This window comes from Mirounga angustirostris, unplaced genomic scaffold (genome assembly GCF_029215605.1).
Source record: "Mirounga angustirostris isolate CCGP_5_RB_7025 unplaced genomic scaffold, mMirAng1.0.hap1 SCAF_11, whole genome shotgun sequence".
Lineage (NCBI taxonomy): Eukaryota > Metazoa > Chordata > Mammalia > Carnivora > Phocidae > Mirounga > Mirounga angustirostris.
In genome coordinates, this window is record NW_026991719.1 from 100102067 (window position 1) to 100124881 (window position 22815).

The window sequence follows — 22815 nt, forward strand, 5'->3', positions numbered from 1 at the left end:
CATTTGGAGCAGACCGAAGAACTCTAGCCAGAGTATTTATTACCTAATTGTTGTCATCCTGGAAAGTCTCGGGGTGAAAAATGAATTAGCCTGCCAGATAATTCTGTCCTTGACCTTGTCCTCTTTAGCACTTCTGTCAATAATTTGGATAATGCTACCGAAAGCAGGCTGATCAAATTTGTAGATGACAAGTAACTGGGAGTGATAGCTAATAAACTTATTAACCAAATCCAGATTTAAAAGGCTGGATCAAAATCATGAGGACATTCTAAAAGGGTAAAAGGTATCGAAAAGGCATTTAGCTAAAAAAAAAATACACACACACATATATATATACACATATATATATATATATATACACATATATATATGTGTGTGTGTGTGTATATATATATATTCAACAGCACATGTCCAAGGTTGGGAGAATCCTGGCTTGGCAGAAGTCTTTAACAAGATACCTGGGATATAAATTCAAGACCACAAAGTATGAGTATACCCCAATTCGATAGTAGAAAGATAAAAAAAAAAAATCAATGCCATCCTAGGCAGCACTGATAAATATGTAAGATGTCTAGTTCAAAATGGGAGTCTCCTGCCTTCTGGGTGGGTTCAACCTCACAGTGCAGTGCTCAGTCCTGGACACCAAATTCTTAAGAGTGACATTTAACAAACTGAAACACGTCAAGGGGAAGCTGGCCAGAGTTGAAAGCCTGGGATCTATGACATACATCTGACATGCCAATGGTGATTAGCCTGAAGAAGAGAAGGCACAGACAGGTAGAATGTATATCTTCAGATGGTTTCAATCTGCCATTAGAAGAGGGAACAGACATTTTCTGTGAGCTTCAGGAAAAAAAGAAGGAACCATAGGTGGTGAAAGTTACAGAGGCAGATTTGTGCTCACTGTAATAAAGACATTTCTAATCATTAGAGCTGCCCCAAAGTAGAATGAACTGCTTTAGGAAGTGGTGAGCTTGCCGTCATCCAAAAGTGTTCAAGAGGAGATGGAATGCCTACCTGTAAGTCAAATTACAGAGGAGATTGTGGCACTGTTAAGAAGCTGGAGGGGGTGACCTAGGCCATTACACTCAATAAAAAGCATGGGATGCTAAGGAATTCAAACACAGTGGGAAATAAAAGTATATCTTCCCAACTGACAATGGCCCTAAACATTTTATTATGTTTATATGGTTCTGTTTTGAATTATGAAGTCTTTCAAGCATACGCGAGACAAGACAACCATTAATTAATTTTTAAGAATAATTTTTGTTTAGGGACTCAGCTCACCCTCCTCCCCTGCACAGGCTGCAAAATTAAAGAAAATGGCTTTCAAATGCTATATGGTACAATATCAAACTTGAAGCTCTTACCGGTCTATGACAAATCTTAGGGCTGATTCGAAGGCATCATAAGAGTTCATCAGTTTCCTGTCCAGCTTTAGAAATTGTTTCATTGTCTGACTGGATCACTGGATCAGTTAGTTTTTCAATTAAGAATTGTGCTAAATCCCATGTAAAATGAGTTGCAAGTCAAGACAGGCCCCTGACTACTTTAGATGATTGGTAGAGATATGCGGGTGAATGCCAGAGACTGGGGCTGGGAAGAATGAGGATTCTGTTGAGTTCTTTGTTGTTGGGAAAATGATTACTGAGAGTCAAGAACCAACTACTTCCTCACTGACACACTCAGATAGCAGCTTTTATAATTTTTCAAAGGAGAGTCTCAGCTATTATTTCCATTTATTCTCAGCACATCCCTTTGATGTGGGCAGGGCAGTTGTTAGTTCTGCTGGCTTACAAATGACAGGCCTGAAGCCTAGTGAGGTAACTGACCCAAGGTCACACAGCAAGTTAGTGCCTGAACCATATAAAAACCCATCTCAGTGCAGAAGCACTGAGGAATAATTTTAAAAATAATATTAGTGGGGAGCCTGGGTGGCGCAGTCAGTTGAGTGGCCGACTCTTGATTTGGGCTCCGGGTCATGCGACTGAGCCCCGCTTTGGGATCTGCGCTCAGTGGGGAGTCTACTTAAGACTCCCTCTCCCTCTTCCTCTACCCCTCCTCTGCACGTGCTCTCTCTCTAAAATAAATAAATAAATCTTTAAAAATAATAATAACATTAGTAGCAGATACTACTTTATCAATTAAGCAGAGTCTTATATGAGAGTCCTAAGCACTTTGAACATACTCATTTAACAGGCACAGCAATGTTATGGGGCAGAATTATTATCCCAATTGTTACAGGTATAGTAGTGAGGTTTGGAGAGTTTAAGTAACTATTTCAAGGCTGCTCAACCATTAATCTGAACTCAGAAATAAACTCCAAATCACTCCACCTTCACTGCCACAACTCAAATCCAACTACTCTTCCCTCTAACCGAGACTACAGAAATAACATTCCAAATGTCCTCCCTGCTTTCACGGATGCCCCCTTACTTAAATCCACTGTCAATATAGCAGCCAGATAAATCTCTCTAAAATATAAATCAACTCATGGAACACCCATGATCCTTCCAAGATTTCCTCTCATGGTCCTTAGAATGAAATCTAAATTCCTTGCCAGGGTCCTCAAAGGTCTTCCACGGTTGGGTCCCTGCCTCCTACCAGACTCATCTTGCACCCTCCTCTTTGCTGGCCATACTCCGGCCAGGCTAATCTTCTTTCAGTGCCTCCAGGGCATCCGATGTTGCCCTCCCTCAGAGCCTTAGCAAGTGCTATTCTCTTGGCATCGGATGCTCTTCTATCTGAGGTGTCAGCTCAAATGTCAAGTCCTCAGCTAACGTTTCCCTGACCTAAAGTCACCTTGTCACATAGTCTCATAGCACCCTAATACCTTCCCTTCTTAGTACTTAGACCATGATAAGCACACATTGGTATAATTATTTTATTAATATTTGCTGCCAATACTAAACCATAAGTGCCGTGAGGACAGAGAGCCTGTGTTGCTCACTACTGTGTCCCAGCACCTAGACCATGTTTGTCACACAGTAGGAACTCAAAACTTTATTTGGTGAATGAGTAATTAATGAACAAGCAGAAAACTTTAAAACTCCTGAGCTCCAATGCTTAATCATATTGTCTTGCTATAGAAGGGCCTAAAAAGCACCCCTTTATCCCAACCCACCTCAACATCTCTCCTGCCATTTCTGATGCTGCTATGGAAGGGTGGATTGCACTTAACAGTTGCAAAATGAATTTTCCAAAATACATGTGTTCATATGTTAATGCCTGCATTTGAAAGCCGTTAAATTCAAGTAGGATCAAATGTTGATAATGAATGTTTTCTTTGCCAGCATTTAGATACATGCCATGTAATTGCAAAAATAACTAGTTAGACTGTCGGAAGGCAGTGTACTCCTGAGAGCTGAACAAAATGTTCAAGGGAATTAACCCAAAGATGGTAATTAAACCATGGAATCATCAGCTGGAGAATGGGGCTGATACCTTATTCTGAATCTGGTACTTTATAAGCACCCACTGTGGTAACTAGAACCCAAGACCAAAGGGTATTTGGTGGGGAGGAGGAGGCTGATCTATATGAACCCAGGGAAGGTATGAGTTGGCTACTATCCCACGCCTACCCCACCATCAACATCTTTTATTTAGCTCACCTGCTCCTACATCCCCAAGTTAAACACAAATAGCCAATTTAAGAGCAAGGCCAGGGAGGTATCTGCTTGTATGGTAGGCTTTGAAGAGCCCAAAATATCCACCCTTCCTGACTTTCTACCACTAAAATAACTCCTTTGGGATGTTCTAGATGTATATGCATTTTCATTAGGCTAAGGCCTTATTCTCTGTGGAGAGTAAGTCATAAGCTAACCCTGTGGTTCTCATATGGGGGAGGCAGGGAGGGAGGAAGGAACAGGTATAGTGATGTTGCCCCCCAAGGGCTATTTGATGATGTTTTGAGGCATTTGGAGTTTCACAACTGGAGAGCAACGGCAGTGCTATGGCCCTCTAATATTAGAGTAGCGTCCAGGGCTGCTAATCATCCTACAATATACAGGACAGTCTATCACAATAAAGAATTATCCAGCCCCAAATATCAATAGTACCCGCCGAGGTTGAGAAACCCTGAACTGACTCGTGAAGATTCATTTATTAGTCCATTAACAACTCATACACAGGGCAGATTCTTGCCGAAATAGGAGTTGGGATGGGTATATTTTGACTGGACAGTTGGGAGAGAAAGAAGGAAGAGTGATGTGATAGCAGTGCCAGTGATGGATTGGGGAAAAGACTGGGAGCAGGTGACCAGTTATGACACTACTCTCATAGTCTAAGAGAGAAGGAATGAGAACCTGAACTAAAGATAAACAGGAAAAAGGTCCCCCACATGCCATAGAGGTGGAATGGACGGAACATCACCAGAGAATGGCACATGGATGAGGCTGAGAGAGAAAAGCCAAAGATGGCCCTGAAGACTCCAGCTTGGGTAACTGGAAGAAGAGCAATGCATTAGGAGAAACAGGGACAAGAGAAGCAGATCCCCGGGCGGGGGGGGGGGGGTGGTTAAGAGGAGAGAGATAATATGCCAAGTATGAGAATATGAAGACCTAATAATATGAAGTCCTCCAGGTGAGGTTGTTCTATGAGCAGTCAGAAATGTGGATCTGGAGCCCAGGAATGTGTCTGAAGCTAGAGGTATCTACTTGGAAGCCATCCGCATGGAGAGGGTGAACTAAGACCCCTGCTTGGCACATAGCAGGAACTCTATAAATATTTGTTGAATGAAAAAAATATCATTTGGAGTAAGAAGAAAAGAGGGCCAAGGACAGAATCTTTGGACACATCTTCATCGAGGGGGTGGAGCAAGAGGAAAGTGAGCAGGAACAATAAAGGAGGTAGAGCCAGCAGAGTCTGGTGCTCTTGAAACAGAAGAGAGTTTCAAGAGGAAAGATTTGGCCAACAAAATCAAATGCTGCTCAGCAGTCAAGTCGAATGAGGTCTGTGGATAGAGTTGGGTTTGACAGTGAGCAGGTCATCATCAAACTTGAGAGAGCAGGTTCAGTGGAATGATGGGAGCAGAAACTAGGCTAGAGATGCAGAGGGCTGCAAGGTCCTCATCACCCCATCATGAGTGACGACGGTAAAGAAGGAGTTAGGAAGATCGTTTATGGATGCGGCAGGGATCAAGGGGGAGGTGAGGTCTTTTAGCAAATTTTTAGCCTGACAGGAAGAAGACAGCATAGAGAGACTAAATGCACAAACTTGAATAGCAAATAGCCATTATGTATCTCCTGAGTACATCAGTTGTATTTTTGAGCTTCCTGTAAAAAAAAAGTTGAGGTCATGCAGAATTGGAGTTCAGTGTATCATTAACACTCAAGAACCCCAACAGGTAGAGTTAGGTTCAATTTAAGGAAGAGCTCCATAGTCATCAGAGCTACCCTGCAAGGGAAGGGCTACTTTTGAGTGGTGAGCTCCCTTGTCACTAGAGGTATTCAGGGCGCAGTAACACGACCTCACGGCAGGTGGCTCCTGTCCTGAATCAGAAACTGGACTAGATGGTTAGTTTCCAAACTTTTGGACTTCTCATATCAGTAATATTTAAAGGGGCGGGGAGGGTGAGTGGAGTATAGGTTGATCTAGAGTCACTGACTTTTAAATTTTGCTCTGTTAAGTGTATTAATTTTCTACTTACTGCTGTAACAAATGACCACAAACTTCGTGGCTTAAAATAGCACAAGTTTTATTATCTTCCAGTTCTGTAGGTCAGCAGTCTGGTAGGGGGTCTCACCAGACTGCAGTCAACAGGGCTGCATTCCTGTCTGGAGGCTCGAAGGGCGAATCCGTTTTCTTGCCTTTCCCAACTTCTAGACTCTGCCCACATTCCTTAGCTCACAGTCCCCTCCAACTTCAAAGCTAGCAATGGCTGGTCAAGTCTTTCTCATATAACATCACTCTGATATTGATTTTTTTTTTTGCCCCATTCTTCTACATTTAAGGACCCTCGTGATTATCTTGAGCCACCCAGATAATCCGGGATAATCTCACTATTTTAAGGTCAGCTGATTAACAAGCTTAATTCCATCTGTAGCCTTAATTCCCCTTCACCATGTAACCTAATTCATAGAGTTGGAGGATTAAGACATGGACATCTTTTGGGAGGACATTATTCAGTCTATCGCACAGACCAAATATATATGTATGGATGTATGCACACACACATGCACAAATACACACACCATTTCTCATTAACATCATCATTTCAGAAGAGAAAGGACTACATACAGGAATGGAAAACAGAAATGATATAAAGAAAAGGACTGTCCTTCCTAAAAAAGGACAGTTGTCAACCTTACTCTAACCACCCCACACACACACACACACAAACGCATGTGAACATATTTCACCAGACTGGAAACTCACCATGGACCAACACTACAGCTTTAGAAAGCACAACTAGGGGCACCTGGGTGGCTCAGTCAGTTAAGCATCTGCCTTTGGCTCAGGTCATGATCCCGGGGTCCTGGAATGGAGCCCCACATCCTGCTCAGCGGGGAATCTGCTTCTCCCTCTCCCTCTGCCCCTCCCTGTGCTCATTCTCTCTCTCTCAAATAAATAAAACCTTTAAAAAAAAAAAGAGCACAACTTTATGATCTCTTAAGGTCCCTCGCAGCTCTAAATTTCTTTGTTCGCCTGGAATTCATGGTACTATGGTATTACCTGGAGAACTTTCTTGTGATATATCTCTATCGGTTCCTTCAGAGCTACATTTTTCTTCTTCCTGCTTGCTTTGAATGTGATCATTAAGTCAGCAAGAGACTTCAGTTTCCTTTTTTCCCCCTGATTCAGAAGGCTATGAAAAGTAGTCTGTAAATGATATGCAATATTGCTATTCTGATCTTTGGGGTAATCAAGTTGTTTGACATTTTTGTAATGATGCCTTTTGGAATATGGGTGGTGTAATTAGCTGCTACATTGTACATTAACAATACCTGTCCCGACCCTATAGACTTGGGGACTATAAATAAAAGCGTGACAGCTGGCTCCAGCGTTGCTTGTCACTCACCATTGAAGGGAACACAGCCGGGAGCTACACTAGAGTCCCCAGGAATCCAGGATGTAGTCAGAAACAGCATCTTCAACAAGAATTTGGTGTTTTGCTAGTAGGAAGAGATGGAGACAGGCACTGTTAGGAAGCAGACAACCAAGATATTTCCTACTGGGAAGGCACAGAAGTCCCAAGGAGAGACAGCATTTTAGCAGCACAAAGGCATTATATAGGGAGGGAAAGAGTCAGAGGACAACAGTTCATTCTCAAGTCAAATTAGCAGGGTTTCTTTATTAAACCATTACTCCCTAGGAATTAGAATAGGAAAGAACACTGAAGAAATATATAGGGCAAGGGAAAGAGAAGAAAAGCTACGCTTACCTGGGTACTCAGTGTGACGTTGCAGGCAATGGTTTCTGTGGGGAGGCTAACCTGATGGGGTTAATAGGGCAAAGTATGCTAGAAAGAGCGGGAAAGAGGAAAGAAACAGAGAAAGAACTATTTGGTTCCCAAGTTATATGTGAGGCACTGTAAATATTTTCCATGTACCATTTCATTTATTCCTTACCTCATGACAGTAACCCAAACCAACACTTAACAACTGAGACATCATTTTTACTTGTCTCATTCATTATGGTCTTTCCCCCTCACTAGTATGTAAGTTCCAAGAGGACAGGAACTTTTTTTCTCTCCTGTATCTCCCAATACCTATAACAATGCCTGGCACATAATAGATGCTCAGTAAATATTTGTTGCATGAATAAAGAGCTAGCATTGAGTATCTGTTTTGTGCCAGGCACTGTTATAGATGGCTTCGCATGACTAAACTCATTTTAACTTTCACAGCCAATGCTGAGACAGGAACTATTATTATCCCAATTTCACAGATGAAGAAACTGGGTTGGAGGCCCAGAGATATTAAGTCACATGTCCAATAAGGGATCGCCTAAGTATTTCAAACTATACAGTCTAACTGCAGAACCTGCCTGTGTAATCACTATTCTATACTGAGGCTCAGAGAGGTTAAGTAACTTACACAAAGCCATGCAGTTTAAGACTGGCAGGGCTGTGACTGAAACCAAGGTCTGCCGGAAACTGCTACCCTTTCTTCTGTACTTCGCTGCTGCTTCCGAAGATCATCGCCAAGATAATGATTTCTTCCATTATCATTTTACCAAGGACTCATCTTCTGAGATAAACAAGTGGGTGTGGTTCATTAAGGACTCAGATAAAGGTAACAGACCTCACCCAAGAGAATCCTGAGTCCCAAAGATCACCAGCCTGTCACCTGATCTCACTGTTGGTATTTGGGGCTGGAGGGAGGTGAGAGCAGTGGCAGGCAGATGAATCATGGGAAACTCCTGGTGGAGCCATCTATGCTGAGAGCTAGGCATTGAGGGCAAGTCACTTTCATGCCAGGCAAATCCTGACCCATGCTGCCCTACATAGCTCCAGAGTAGGGATGGTGTAGAGATGCTGATACAGCTTTTCTAAGAAACTAGTTCATAATTCATTGCGTGACCTTGTGCAAGACACTTCCTCTCTTTGTGTCACAGTTTCTTTATGACAGGGAGGCACCAGTGGAACTCCGTTGAATCAGAAGAGCTTTACTTTATCCCTTTTATATATTGGACTTTTCCACATAAAATTTCACTTGGAGAAAGGATTCCACATGAAAAACTATGCTTAAAAAAAAATCACTGAATAAAATAGTCTTTAGTTCCTTCTAGCTCAAACCTTCTCAGAGTCTAAAGACATGAACACTGTCCTTTGGTCAGCACAGCGTTCCATTCAGCCTTACTTTCTACAGCCAGGAATGGGCCCAGGGATCTGCTGTGAGAGGTCATTCACAGGTCCCCTGTGCCCCGGCTTCTCTCAGAGGGGGTTAACCCTGTCTTCCCCATTGGACCTTCTTTTCCTTTGTTATTAAATTTTTTATTTTAGTTCCAGTATAGTTAACATGCAGTGCTACATTAGTTTCAGGGTTACAATACAGTGATTTAATAATTCTATACATTACTCAGTGCTCATCATGTTATGTGTACTCTTTAATCCCCCCCATCGGGCTTTCTACTTACATTACTTATATATGTTGAGATAGAGCAAGGGTAACTCTGCACAATTGTATGTGCAGAGCAGCTGCACCTCTGTTTTATATGAAGGGACTAGAACATTTACTGATTTTCTCTTACCATTCTTTTTGTTGATGTCCACCACCGTGTGTCTGCCTGTTGGACCACAGTAGCCTAGTAGGGTTCTCTGAGGACTACTGCTGATCTGTAATACTTCTAAATCCCTTTAAATGAGCCACAACTGGCTTCCCTCACACCTGCTCACTCACACATTTGTATAAGGTCTTCCTTTGTGTCATTCTGTTTACCATAATACGTAGGCTGAAGGACTTCACCAGGCGTTCCTTCCTGGAGTCTGGCTTTCACATATGCAGTATGATTCCCTTTTTATAAAGGTTTAAAACAAAAATAACAAGGGGCGCCTGGGTGGCTCAGTCGTTGAGCGTGTGCCTTTGGCTCAGGTCATGATCCCGGGGTCCTGGGATCAAGCCCCGCATTGGGCTCCCTGCCCCGCTCTGTGTCTCTGTCAAATAAATAAATAAAATCTTTTAAAAAAATAACATTATATCACTTAGGGGTGTGTGTGTGTGTGTGTGTGTGTGTGTGTTTTAAAAGACCAAGGTAATTATAAACACAAAATTCAGGATAGTAGTTATGGAGAGAGGGCCAGGAGGATGTCCAAACAGGGGGATAGAAAAGAGGGGGAAGATGAAGGTAAAAATAAGTTCTCAGTCATGTTATAGTTTTGGGGTTGGGTGATGGTTTTATGGGTGTTCATTACTAGTGTTCATAAATAAATGTCATAAGTATGAAAAGTCCATATCTGACCTAGTAATGATTAATTCTGCTCCCCTGTTTCAAAAACAATGATTCTAAGAACAATGCAAGATTTTTTTATTAACAGAATCTCACTTCCATAACATACTTTTGTTTCCTTCCAATGTCAAGGGCTTTTTAAAATTCTAAGTGGATCTCAGCTGTAGGTTTGCCTCTCTTCAAGTTAATTTCCCCCTCAATTATTGTCCATAATTTAGTCAGATTGGGGTTTTCCTCATTGGAAATATGTTGCATTTCCCCCACAAGACTATATTTGTCTGGGGTTCATGGATCCTCATCTTGGGCCTTGCATGCTAGTTGATATGGATCCAAGAATTACCAACTACCTCCTGAATGTTCGCTGAAGGGCCATGATTGCTTGTTGCCAGAAAAAATACATGATACTTAAATTTGCATTTCAGGTCAACAACAAATAATTCTTGGGGACACCTGGGTGGCTCAGTCAGTTAAGTGTCTGCCTTTGGCTCGGATCCTGATCCCAGGGTCCTGGGATCGAGTCCCGAATCGAGCTCCTTGCTCAGCGGGGTACCTGCTTCTCCCTCTACTTGACACTCTCTCTGACAAATAAGGAAAATCTTTTAAAAAACCCAAATAATTATTTAGTATATGTATGAACTTGAGGCATACAGAATCTCTATTTTACTTGCTAAATCTTGCCCTATCTCATTTGGGCCAATAACTACTCTTTAATGTCATTATTGGATTTATGTCCCAGGGAGTATGAGTTTTAGATTCAGATTGACTTCAGTTCAAATCCTGGCTCCTCCACTCAAGACACAGAACATTTTTTCTCAGAATTCTCATCTATTAAATATAAATATTAGCAATACACCATGAAGTTGTTGGGAATATTGGATATTTGTGTAGTACTTAGCATAATGCCTGGTACATACTAAGCACTCAATGGCTAGTATCATTATTATTGTCAGTTTTATATAGAACATTATGCGTACCAGCTAAGATCTGACCTGGTACTGCAAAGCTCTCCATTTACAGGATTAATTTGGGAACCGACCTTCCTTAGCATCTTCCTTGGTGATAACCAAGGCAAAGTGGCATCCTGCTTCTTCCTTTTTGCTTCTGAATACTTCTTTTGGCCCCCTGTCATGAAGTGCCCCAGATTCATTTCTCTAATTGGTTTTCTCCTTTTAATATAAAGACCTTTTTTATGCCTGTGTTTGGGGGGTCACTTAGAATTCCTCAAGTTGGAGGCTATGGTCTTCCCCGATGGAGATGCCTGAATGACCTTTGAAATGCTACCCTTAAGCCAATGACTAATGAGTTTGGCTAGCCAAGGGGAACAGCCCTGATCAATAACAGGTTTAAATAGAATGCAGGGAAAGCGAGATCCCACAGATACTGAGAACTCTCTGTTTCTCACAATCGGGTCAAGAAATGAATTAAATTGGTTTTCCACTTGTCATCCTCCTACTTTCAACACATTCCTTCTTTTTGGTGCCCAGTGCCTTCACTGTTTCTCCTCTCAGGAAAGACTCCAGACCCTTTACATTCTCTTCTCTGACTCACCCTTCCCTCTCAAAACTTACCTATCTGTTTACACACGCTCCCTGGTGTCTAATTGGACATAGGACATATTAATTCATTTTTATTTTTACAGAGAGAGAGAGGAGGGGGAAGGAGAGGGAGAGAGAGAAAATCTTAAGCAGGCTCCACGCCCAGCGCAAAGCCTGCCACGGGACTTGATCTCACGACCCTGAGATCATGACCTGAGCCAAAATCAAGAGTCAGATGCTTAACCCACTGAGCCACCCAGGTGTCCCAGACGTATTAATTCATCTTAATATGCTAACAGCTTTAAAAGATTCTATTTAATCCCCCTCCCAAATCACAGAGTTTTTTTCAAGACCCTAAACCTGAAGAAGTAAGCCTAACAGTGGCTTCCTAGCAGATAAGGGAGACCATGCAGAATTCCTTAAATCACACCACATTATCAGCTGCCTGTTCAGTCTGCTTTGCATGAATGGAAGGGAGCAGTAGAGCAGATAATCTAAAGATCATTTCCACTTGGTTTGGGAATGCACCACACGGTGTTGTTGTAGCTGATTTGCTTTGCTAATTATGTTCTACTTAAGCTAATATTGAAATTGGTTCACATTTTTTAAGCTCATCTGGGCCAGAAGAGGGAAAATGTGGTGATGTGGCCCACTTTGAAATGAAGGACATAAAAGTTCTATGTGTGAGCTGATAGATCTAGAAGGAAAAGGCAAAAGGAGCAAAATAGAACTTTGCCAGTTACACCTACCTCATGTGACTCCCTGGACACTGAAAGGCCAGTCTTTCCAATGGCCTGCCCAGAATCTGAAATCTTCATTAGTAGCCTCCATTAAGGGTCTTAATCATGACATAGCTTTTGTTAAAGCAGTATGTAACCTAAAAGGAGTAACACATTTCCTAGCAGACACATTAGCAATTTGTCTAACTAAGTCATCAGTCCTTATTGTCATCTAGTGGAAAAAGCACTGAAGGGGTGGAACACAAGACAGTTGTACCTTGATGGGGGCATGGGTACACAAAGAGACCACTGGGAAGCTAAGATGGAAGTACAAGAACACCAAATGCCTTGTGGGCGAGCTGGGAGGGTTGCAGAAAGAGGGTAAGGCAATCTTCACCTCTTTCCTTCCCACATTTTCTTAGTTTCTTGCTCATGGTAGACATAGAAAACATGCAACTCTATCAAATAAATTCTTCCCTTCCTTACACTTCTCTTGCTGAGCAACTTTCAAGGGCTTTCAAGTGCTTCTAGAGATTTCAGAGATCTTGGTTTTCCTTTGAGGCATGTCCTTTAGAGCCAAAGCCTAACTATCCATGTCTTTCCAACCCTACAAGCTGCAGCAAGGGACCATGGGGCTATTGAAATATCTTGCTCTCTTTCTCATTGCAGTCTGCTCCCAGTTCTCAAGAGGAGTGTATGCCATCTTTGGATTCTATGACCAGATGTCAATGAACACTCTGACCTCCTTCTGTGGGGCCCTGCACACTTCCTTTGTGACGCCCAGCTTCCCCACTGATGCAGATGTGCAGTTTGTCATCCAGATGCGCCCAGCCTTGAAGGGCGCCATTCTGAGTCTGCTCGGTCACTACAAGTGGGAGAAGTTTGTGTACCTCTACGACACAGAAAGAGGTAAGAAGAGGCATGTGCTCTCCTCTTTGAATATTCATGCAACAGTGGTGTTCAACCCTCCACAACTCATGTTTGTTCCCTTCTCTTTCAATAAATACAATCTAATACTCTTTTAAAACTGTATTTAAATTCAAGATGAATTTAAATTAAGACCCCCAAAATATCAATGCAATGGTGATTTTAGAATCTAATTTTTCGAACTAAATACATCCTCCCACCCCCGGCCGTGGAAAGGGGTTTCAGACTCTCCTAGCTGAATCACTCTTGTTGAAAAAGGACCCTCTCCCCCCAGAATAATTTAGGTGGTCTAAAATGCACAAAGTAAAAGTAGCTTCGTCCAAAATAGAAAAAGGTCTAAGCTGGAAAGTTTCAGAAAATGAATCCTATCAGAGTGTAATTATTCCCATTTCAAAAATTAGAAAACTAAAGCTCAAAGAAGAAATGTGCTTACAGGGCCTCAACAATTACCTGATGGAAATAATGAGTGGAGAGTAGCTAAACTGGGCTTTGGGAATGGATGTTTTTCTAACAGTGAGGTTAATACATTGAGGACACATTCTATTGAAACAGTCTCAGAAATTAAGGGTCTGATCTTAATAGTACACAGTTAGGTGTATTTGTTAATTATATAACATATTATAATTCAGCCAAATAGACTCCTCGAAAGCCAGTTATCTTTGAGGGACTCCTCAATAAAGCCAAGGGATCCTTCCAAAAAACAATGTTACTTTATCATTTGTTTGCCTGCAACTCTGGCTGCAGGCTGGGGATGGTTCTTTCTGACTCAGAGAAAGAAGGAACAAATGGAAGGCCTGTCTGCCTGAGTGGCACCTGGAAACCCAAAGAACTCCCTGTATTTGCCTGCGGTACTTACTTCTATGATATTATCAGATTTCATGAACCCGAAGCAAGAGACCTGAGTTCTAGTTCAAGGTCTGCCATTTAACGAGCTCTCTGACCTTGACTAATGCATAGAAGCTCTCTTGGCCTTGTCTCCTCCCCTGAGGTGCCTCTCTTCTTAATGCAACATTCTATGATTTTTTAAGATATTATACCAGACACAGGACACTTTGTATCTTGCTACTAACCCTAACTCATATATTATCAGTTAATTAGTCAAGCAATTCTACAAGTTGTTACCAGCCCCTAATGGTGTGTTCCAGTCTTGTGGTAGATGCTTATATAATACAGTTCCAATGGGAGTGGACAGAAAAGGACATTCATGAAACCATTCATGAAAAACATGGAACACTATCAAGTTGAATGTTACACTATAGACTCTGATTGCTCTAAGAATTGTGAAAAGGTAGTACCCCAGAAAAGTAGAGTTTTCAGAGAAGGCTGGCTAGATGATCTAGGCTTTAAAGGATGTGGAAGTTGTAGATTGCAAGAGAAGAGGGAGGTATGGTTTGGAGAAGGGGAAAAGAGATGAACCAAGGGCAGAATCAGGAAGGAGTGTTGTGTGCTCATGCAGAGCCTTGCCTGACAAGGGTACAAAAATAGTTTCAACATTCTAATTCACAATTTGCTAAATCCTAATGCATTGCATTTCTTTCAAACACTGAGGATGAATTAGCCTATTTCCATGTACAATATATGGTGTATTCCAGTGTGTAACAACCTAAATTTCAGAACAGAAGTTTGTAAATCAGACAGCTTCTCTCCTGAAACCTTTTGTAAAGTACTTATCAGTTTTACTAATACTGTACCTCTCATTTATTCAAAAGCAGAAGATACAGTTCATGTATTTTCTCCTCATCTCCCATGGCCCTTTTTTGCCCATTAGCTATCAGTTGGAGGAAAGGAAGCAAAAGTCCATCTAGGTCTATTTCTTATCCTTGCCTCTTTTCTCAAATCATCTCACTAAATAGTTTGGACAAATCTGTGGTCTTGGAGCTAAAAAAAAAAAAAAACCTTTCTTACTCATGTGTATTCATATTTTTTTCTCTATAGCCATTTAGCCAGTAGGACTGATCTGGTCTGCTTAAGAACTACTTTCTATAAACTTTTACACTAACTTCCTCCTTGGAAAGCCTTCTTAAAACACTGAACCATGACCCTGTTCCAGGATTTCCAATGGCTTTTATTGCCCACACTGGGGGGTGGGGATGGTGGGAAGTAGTCTATTCTTCAAGACTCAACATAATTATGCCTCAGCCAACTAACAAACCTGTTGTGCCTGTGTTACCTAATGAGCACCTTCCACTGCAGGCAGCTCCCATTTTCCACCATTGCCCAAATGTGCGAGAATTATGCTTGGATTCAGCAACTTCACTTCTACTACTACCTAGAATTCTCTCCATCTTGATTATGAAAATGCTGTCGGTGCTTCCCCATTTTTCAAAAACCCACCTCAAACTCTACCTCTCCAAGGTAGCCTTCCCTGGCCACTCCAGCTCATAGTCATTCATTCATTCATTCAGTCAGTCAGTCAGTGCTAGGGTTACAATGGTGAACAAGATAGACATGGTTTCTGCACCTATCCTAATGGATAGGACCTAATTTTAAAAAGATTCTCAGTGATAGCCTCATTGAGAAGGGGCATTTAAGCTGAGAAGTAAAGGATCAGAAGGAGACAACCATGTGAAGAATAGAGGGAAAGAGTTTCAAGCAGTGGAAATAGCAAGTGCAAAGGCCCTGTGGCAGGGAAGAGTTTGGCATGTTTGAGGAAGTGAAAGAAGACAAGTGTGGGTAAAGGGGAGTGAGGAGGTTGAGAGTGGCCTGAGATGAGACTGCAGAGGTAGACAGGAGGCAGAGCATAGCCATGGAGAATGAACAGGAGCCATGGTAAGGAGTATGAATTTTATTCGAACTTCAATGAGAAGTCTTTGGAGGATTCTGAACAGGGGAGTCACATGATCTAAGTTTCTGTAGAGAACGGAATGTGGTGCAAGAGTGAAAGAAGGGAAACCAATTAAAAGGCCACCGTGGTTATCTAGGTGAGAAATGATGGGAGCTTAGATTAGGCTGGAGATGGAGACAAGTGGATGGAGTTGAAATACATTTTGGACACAGAATCAACAGAAATTGGGGACAGGTTGACTGTGGGATATGAGGAAGAGGAAGGCTTCGTGGATGAATGCTAGGCTTTTGGCTTGAGAGACTGGGCAAAATGATAACACTGTGTACTAAGGTGACTGGGCAGGAGGAGAACCAGTTTTGAGGAGCAGAGATCCTGCCTACCTCTGAACAACCACAAAACTCTTTGGTCCATGCCGTTCACTTGGCACTTAACATACGTGTTCTCCATTGCTATTTCACTGGGTCTGCTATATACCTTCCCAAGCCCCTCTCTCCAGTGTGATAATAAACAATTGGTTAACCCCTAGATGTATACGTTGTGCCTACAGGGGGTACATAGCAGAAGCCTGGGGACACATTTAGTGTTTTCCCAATGCCATTACTGATTCATCAAGAGTAAGCCCATGTCCTTTTTTGTTGTTGGACTGAAAGAGAGAGAGAGAGACAAGGGAGGGAGGGAGGGAGGGATGGAGAGAAGGAGGGAAGGAAGGAAGGGAGGGAGGAAGAAAGGAAAGAAGGAAAGTGGGAAGGCAGGAAGGAAAGGAAGAAAGAAGACAGGAAGGGAAGAATGAGGGGAGAGAGAGAACCCAGTTTGTAAATCAAACCATGAGGTACAGTTCTTTAAAATATTCAATAAAGTATCTATTGTGTATTTCCTCATTTTCTACAATAATCATCTATTGCTTTCATAATAAAAATTGTAGGGAGAAATTACAACTGTGAAATCGAATTTTAGAATATTTTAAATTACACAAGAGAGAAATGGAAGACAGAAGGGAACACCTCTAATTACACTCAAATAAGCTAAATACACAAATGATGTGACTCTATAAAGGCAGGGGTAAGTGAGAAGCTGAGAAATGGGTTACACAGTTGAGGTCATTTAAAAGATTTGTGGTGCAATCAGGGTAACATTGCCTCTGAAGTTATGAAACAGCTAATGGATTTCAAGGCTTTGTTGGCTACACGTGGATTTCTGTCTGCCAGGAAAGGTCTGGTTTTGTGTTTGCAGTCTTCACTTTGCTTTGTTACCAAAATACCACGTTGTTTCATTAATACAAAGTTGAAAATTCTGCTCTTGGTGCTATATACAGAGAAATTCATTTCTTGGAAACATTATAAGGTTGACTAAGTGAGATATCTGCTCCTCTGTACCCTCTCCTCTTCACCAACACCCCTTTTTTATTTACCCAGGGCTCCCCACTGTGTCACTTCTCTACCCCTGCCCTCCCTGGCGGGAGCAAAGCCTTAATCTCTCTGTCCCAAATTGCCTCTACACCTCCACAGAAACTTTCCTGTCCCACATTTCATTTCCACTGATTAATAGACTTTCTCTGCAAGTGACAAGAGTTCAGCTGACCAATGTACTCATGCTAATTTCTCTATGGCTGTTAATGACATGATGTGTTAGTGCATCCAAGGAAGAAATTTCTAGTCAGGTAAGGGCCTTCTGTGGCATAGAACCCTAGTCCAAAGCATGGCTTTCTGATGCTAGGATCCCAGGCACCACAAGTCCAGTTGGGGAGGCCTCTTGCCCACATACCTTCTCACACCAAAAGTCCTAAAGCCATGCCAGGGAGGTGGCCACCTCTCCCAGATTTCTGTTAGACCTGTCTTTTGGGTATAAGTGACCTAGTTATCTGTGGTGTGAACATTTCCCCCAGAACAGCAACATACTTGAGAACTGTAGCCAGACTCTCTCGTGCCCTGACAACTCTCCTTGCCTTCAATGGGCACAGCCCACAGAGATGAAAGGTTCTGGCCCAGGCTGTGGCTCTTAGCTTAGATAATGAGATAATAGCTCTAAGTGCCCTTTGAGGCAACTAGTCCCTACCTTCTTGCCAGTGTTCAATAAACTCCTGCTGTTTCCCATTCTCAACCTGAAACTCCCTACTCAGTTCCCAAGTCACTCTCTGGAAGTCAATAGCCTTCTAACGGACCTTTCTATTTGCTCTAGAAAGTTGGGGCAGAAACATGGGCAGTGGCAACAGGTAGTCCATCGGTCACCAAGCAATTATTGGGCATTTTCTAGTGCTAGCTTGTGCCAGGCCACTGGCAGTATTTAAGAGAGATAGAATTAGCTCCTGCCTTTGAAGAGTTCACAATCCTGTTGCTGAAATGGTGATTTATCTCAGGGGCCTGGAAAAAATTAATTTTTAACCCAACTGTTCCCTCATCCAATAATGACATGTGCATTCATTAGAGCAGACACCTTGTGAAAAGATTAAAAGTGTTGCCAGATAGCGAGGAAGATGGGATAATGTTGGAAGAGCCTGAGAGCTTAAGAGGTAAAGAGATTTCCCCCCAGACAAGGAGAAGGGGGCCTTTCCTCAGAGAAGTGTTTTCGGATTGACTGGATTCAGTGCCACACAACTTTCTGCATGTTGTCATTTACCACCTACTTACACAACCTGGCTTCATCCCTCCCATCCAGTTCTCCATTCCCAAATAAAGCACAGAATCTGTCTCCCCTCTGTGTTTCTGTCTCTGTTTCTATCTGTCTCTTGCTCTCCCTCCCTCCCTCCTTCCTGCTTCCCTCTCCCTTCACATACACACACACACACACATGCACACACAGGCGTGCATGCATACATGTACACATCCCAGTACCAATCGGTGGCACAAATCAATAAATCTCTATTATTGGCATCATTTTATCATAAGATAAAGCAGTTTGATAAGAGCAGCAGCCATTTTTTATAAGCACTTACTGCGCACTAGGCCATAAGTTTCTGGATTACCACACTGAATCCACATGACATCCTCGCATCTTTCCAACTGAGGAAACCAAGGCACAAAAAGGCTGAATTATGGCTCCTAGGATCACACAGCTCAGTGTGCCAAAGTAGCAAAATCAGGATTTCAACCCAGGTCTGCCGCATTCACAGTCCATGCATATGCTTTCGCTGCACCAACACTGCTTCCCACACTTGTAACATTTGAAAACTTCTACTACCTCTTCCGTTAGTCCTTCCTTCAGCCATTCATTGGAGGACCTGGTACCTCGACCCTCCCTACCCTAGGTGTCCTCCTGTGGATATACTCCAGGGGTCGATTTCCTTCATAAAGCCTGGTGTCCACAAATGAACACCACAAGTCGTGGTCCCAGAGTTCCAGGAATCCAGATAGGCAGCAGATCAAAAATCCAGGTTAAGGGGCAAATGAGTAGCGACAGTAGCAAATGCAGCCGGACAGGAGGTGGCGAGGGGGGTTGTCTGTGGTGCAAACTCATGGAAAGCTGTGGTGGGGACCTGGCTCTGAGGTGAAGTGAACTCAGAGATTCCTCTCTGGGGCAGAAACAGTTCCCAGAGCAGAGAAAGATCTGAACCTGCAGATCCTCATCACTATGGCACCATTTTTGGTTGGAGAAGAAGAAAGCAAGGAGAGACAGATGATAGGTTCTACCATGGCTACTTGGCAGAAACTTGAAAAAAAAAAAGTAGCAGCTGGGCGCCTGGGTGGCTCAGTCATTAAGCGTCTGCTTTCGGCTCAGGTCATGATTCCGGGGTCCTGGGATCGAGCCCCACATCGGGCTCCCTGCTCCGCGGGGGGCCTGCTTCTCCCTCTCCCACTCCCCCTGCTGGTGTTCCCTCTCTCGCTGTGTCTCTCTCTGTCAAACAAATAAATAAAATCTTAAAAAAAAAAAAAAGGTAGCAGGTACCTTGATGTAAAAAAAGGAGGAGGAGGAGGAGGAGGAGGAGGAGGACTATCGTGGACTCTTTTTTTCTCCTCCACTTTAAAAGCCGAGTAAAGGATGCACGAAGGTAACAGATGGCTCTAATTCTAGTCATGTCCATTTGCCTTCTGGGAAAAGCAAAGCCAAGAGAGTTTTTATTGAAATTCAAGCTACTTTTTACATCTGAATAAATTAGGAAGGCCCAGAGAGTACATTATGCTGTGAGAGACAGATACTAAATTCCCTTGTTTGAGTGGCCATAATCGGGGTTGACAGTACCTGAGACATTTGGTAGCTTCTGCGGCCTGCCTAATCCATTGTGATGAGTCCTCAACTATGAGAGCATCTTGAGAGCCTGTGCAATAATAACAGTGAATGACTATTTGGACTGGACTGTGAATAAAAGACCGCACATATGTCTATAATGAGAATTTCATTGAAAATGAAAATACCAAAGCTGTCATATTTTTTAATACTTCGATTTGCACATCCTTGACTGCTTTGGGGCATAAAAAGAGAAAGTGCAGAGCAATTTGTTGTCAGCTCTTGAAATAAATTATCATTTAAACACTTCCCCTCCACAAAGGTTATTAGCTTAGTAGCTTGTTCCTGGGGTTGGACCATCAGTAGGGGGAAAAAAATCGCAAGACATTAAACTACCCTTTCAAACGCTGAACATTAGTTACTATGGAAATTGTTCTCTCAGTGGCTTCACATATTTTGCTGTAACTCTCCAGTGCTACAGATTAGACTGCAGCGACTATTAATAAATACTGTCATATTTTACAGCTGTCACGCAAAGCTGAAAAAAGGCTTCGCTGTGATTAGATCCTGTTTACTGTAATATTTCCAGCTCAGCCTGAGAAAGGCAGTTTTCCTATAAAGGTATTTTCCATAAGTAGAATATTTCTCCATCAGACAACATGACTAATTTTAATGTATCATTAACTCCTTGGTGGCAGTGAATTTGAGGTTGAGTTGACTTCACAGCCAGAGATCCATGCCTCTTCAGAGACACAGTAAGCTAAACTGTCAAATTTGCTCTCTTGGGTTGTCCTTCATATTCCGAGATGGTGTGACCACCGGGAGATGTGCTTCAAGTCGTCACCCCTGCCCCCAGCACACACACAGAAGGACAAATTGGCACCGGTTTGTCCACCTTCTTTTGCCCTGTCCCTCTGTGACCGATTGCATTGTTTGCAAGACAGCTGGCCAGGATTTAGGGCAGGAATGACACTTCAGTGGGCTAGCTCGAAATTCTGCTTCCTGAGCTAAAATGCCATCATAAGAGCATAAGAAATAAATCTCCAACCCCCCTACCATGCATTAGCTGTTGGAATGGGATTCACATCTCTGAAAAAAAGGAGGTGACAGCTGGTAGGGTTGCTTTTGCTCTGACCTTCCATTGCTTTTCATCCAGCTCCTTGAGGAATTAACCTTCACTGAGCTGAATATCTCGTTTTCGATGAGTGGGTGGTGCTGACACTGTTGAGGGTTAGCTGGTATGTTCTGGTAAATTCAGAGTGGAGCCCTAGAGGTCCTTGAGAAGGCTCTTCTAAATGTTCCTTGGGATAAGAGAGAGACTGTGGTGTAGACCCACAACTGTGGCTTTAAGATTTGTCCTCTGGAGCCCCTTTAGAAAACAACTAAAGCCAGGGCAGGAATGCTGTGGAGGTTAAACAAAAGAATGCATGTACTGTCTTTAGCACCCAGCTGGACATAGTAATGTGCTCAATAAATTTTACCTCTTATTATTTATCATAATGGAACAGTGGTCCTCAGTGGGGAGGGAAGGTGATTTGGCCCCCCACAGGGACATTTGGCACTATCTGGAGACCTTTTCAGTAGTGGGGGAGAGGCCAGGAATGCTGCTGAACATCTTACAGTGCACAGGACAGTACCCACCCCCAAAAGAATTATCTGGAACAAAATATCAATAGTGCCAAGGTAGCAGCAGGGTCAAAGGACAGAGGGTTGCACGACCTCCTCAACGGGTTGTCAGTGAACCAATCTAGCATTTACTGTCTCTTACTGTGCTTAGATTGGTGTTAAAAGCCAGTGGGTTCAATAGGAGGTAGAGCCTTCAGCTTTGAAGAGCTTCTATTATGGTCAGCAAGACAGGATAAGATTAATGCACATGAAATAAAGATAAGTGTAAAACAGCATAAGGCAAGAGCTAGATTGCGTAGTACAGATTTGAAGTACCGTGGGAATCCAAATAAGAGAGAGTTCACAATAGGCAAGCTGGACCCATCAGGGAAGGCTCAACGGAAGAAGTTAGACATTTTTCTAAGCCCACCACCCAACTAGCAATGACCTTCCTTGATTGCTAAGGCCAAGTTGGTATCTAGAACCAAAACAACACGGCATTCTCATCAACACTCCCAAACGTCTGAGCTCAGGGCAAGAAACACAATTAAAAGAAAAACCAAAAAAAGGAACAATGTTCCTTTTACTAAATGGAAAGCAATTACAGAGCTGTTTGAAAATAGGCAGTAAACAAAAGAACGGAGGAAAATACTGGCAAAATTCCATCCCCCCCCCCCCCCAACTAATCCTGTAACAAAAGTGCAGTTTGCAACAAAATCAACAGTGCTCTGGCCCTCTCTCCTGCAGTCAAACACACTGTTTGGCATCAGCACCACTGCACATGATGCCTTAGCAGAAAAGCAGACGGAAGCAAGGAAGACAGGATATGAGTGGGAGGTTAAGGCGGAGCACAGCTCACTCCACCCCGCCCTCCCCTTTCCCCACCCCCCGCTTCCCCCCTGCCCCAGTCTCTATGGAGCACCTTCATTCAGGGGGCAAGTGGGGGCCCTAACAGAGACTACATCCCTCCCCATCTTCCTGGATCCTTTCCCATCAATAAGTTGCCAGTGTCGACTGCTCTCCTGCTTTGTCAACTCCACAAACGTCTGATTAATTCTCTGGTGCTAACTGCCTCGGCGGGCTTTCTCGGCAGTAGAACAGAGGCTAATTAAGATCATGTCAGGCAAGGAGGCTGACAGGTTATGTTCCTGGGCCACACGGAACTTTGGCCAGGCACGGACTCCATAGTAGGCTTTGC

General features: G+C 42.9%; 1 protein-coding gene across 1 annotated transcript in view; it reads left to right on the plus strand.

Moving 5' to 3' along the window:
- The window catches only part of GRIA3 (glutamate ionotropic receptor AMPA type subunit 3), a 276653-nt gene that overhangs the window by 56866 nt on the left and 196972 nt on the right, over positions 1-22815 (plus strand). The window contains exon 3 of the mRNA XM_054509090.2: positions 12812-13051. Coding sequence (XP_054365065.1) covers positions 12812-13051 — 240 coding nt within the window. The remainder of the gene's footprint in view (positions 1-12811; positions 13052-22815) is intronic.